The sequence below is a fragment of the Mus caroli genome, chromosome 2 (genome assembly GCF_900094665.2).
Source record: "Mus caroli chromosome 2, CAROLI_EIJ_v1.1, whole genome shotgun sequence".
Classification (NCBI taxonomy): domain Eukaryota; kingdom Metazoa; phylum Chordata; class Mammalia; order Rodentia; family Muridae; genus Mus; species Mus caroli.
The window spans coordinates 169,851,354-169,852,978 of NC_034571.1; the positions used below are offsets into that span (position 1 = coordinate 169,851,354).

General features: G+C 53.8%; 1 protein-coding gene across 1 annotated transcript in view; it reads right to left on the reverse strand.

Annotated features, from left to right (window-relative positions):
• Window positions 1-833, reverse strand: part of Rbbp8nl (RBBP8 N-terminal like) — a 46,313-nt gene extending 45,480 nt beyond the window's left edge. The window contains exon 1 of the mRNA XM_021179953.1: window positions 815-833. Within this exon, the coding sequence (XP_021035612.1) occupies window positions 815-833 (19 nt within the window). The remainder of the gene's footprint in view (window positions 1-814) is intronic.
• Between the last annotated feature and the right edge of the window lie 792 nt (window positions 834-1,625).

A 1,625-nucleotide genomic window follows, 5' to 3' on the forward strand; every position in this document is an offset into this window, starting at 1 on the left:
CCCTGGGATGACAAGTGATGGATGAGACCCAAAGCAGCATTTCCTAGTGAGAGGTAGCCTCATGGGATCTTGTCCACAGCAAAAGGAGAACTTTCACCTCACATTGCAATGCCCANGCCCCAAAATACACACAGACGTNTATCCATGATTTTGATAATTTGTCTACAAGAGGCCTCTGGNTCTGGCTGGAGCACTTGACCTCCAAGGATGGTGACAGGACTCTATTGATCCTGCTTTTTTCATTCTTCCCAAAAGTACTGGAGGAGGAGGTGGCCACTTAGTGCCCATGTTACTGGTTAGACACACAAGAGTCAGGAAGGGCATTAGAGTCAGGCGGGGATGCTGGCAAGTGTCTCCTGTACCTGAGAGTAAATGCAGCTGCTTGTGGAGGGGAGCCCTGGAATGGAGGGGGGTTGTTCCTGGGGCCTAGTCAACAGTGTGGCCCTGGAATGGGGGTCCAGGGTTTCTGGGGCCTAGTCATAACTGCAGAGTTGAATCTTGAAGGAGTAGTGTTTGGAGGCAAAGACGCAGGATTGAACCTACATCATGGAAAATCTGAGCTCCAGGCCAAATACAGGGTGTGGAGGATAGACAGCAACGGTAATTGGGTGCTGGGTGGGAGGGCTCAGCTAGAAGATTTGGGAACCCAAGGCAGCAGAGTTTTGCAGAAGTGGGCACAGGTTCAGGTGTGTATGACAGGCAGGGAGATCCTTTCCAGATGGCCAATGGTGGGGGAGGAGAAGACATGGCTTGTCCCAGAGTCCAGGGTGGAGGCCTGTCCTAGGGTGAGGCTGGGGCCCGCCTCTGTCAGTACCGCCTTCCTCCTCCCCCATGCTGGTCAGCTCAGAGCGGCCAGACGCTGTCCACCAGCGGTGCCGAGCTTGCTTTATCAGATAATAAATAAGACGGCTGGAGCCGTCCGTGTCAACATCTTGGCGGCGTTTGGGGCCCAGAGGGGAGGGGGCTGCTCCTGAAGGGCTTAGTCAGCCCCCTCCCCCTTTGAGGCCAGGGTCAGCCTTTACCCAAGTGTTTGTATAGGAAATTAAGGCATCACAACTGCCCCGCCCAAAGCCTGGCAGCTACAGGAAACAGTTTCTTTGGCTTCTCCTCATCCTGTAGACAGGGAATGAAGGGGGCACAGCAGGGGCTTAGTTCCTTGCATCNCATAGTCCATGCATGGGATAGGCCTGGTCTGGTTGGCTGTTTGGCATTAATATAGGGTAATGTGAGATGTGATGCACTCTAAGCTACACCAGGGTGGAACTGGAGGTGCGGCTGACACTTCTGAGTCTCCCTGTTAGTTAGCTGGTGTCCCTACCCTAGCTGGGTCCCAAAGAGGGCTGGAGCCTTTCCTCTGCTGCTTTCTCAGGTCTATTTTTAGAGGCACTAGAGGGACTCCGAGGGACTCCTAGCTGTAGGCCCATATCTGACAAAANACAGGAAAATGAGACCACAGAGCACCAGCTCTCACCTGTCCGCCCAGGCCGCTTACCTTACCTTAAGGAATGCTGCCTGAGCCCCTAGAACTGTCCACAGGGCTGTGAAAAAGGACAGTGGGAGGGCCTTGTGGATGTTCAGTGCCCCTTCTGCAACATGGCGCCTTCAATCTTTTGATGAGATCGGCA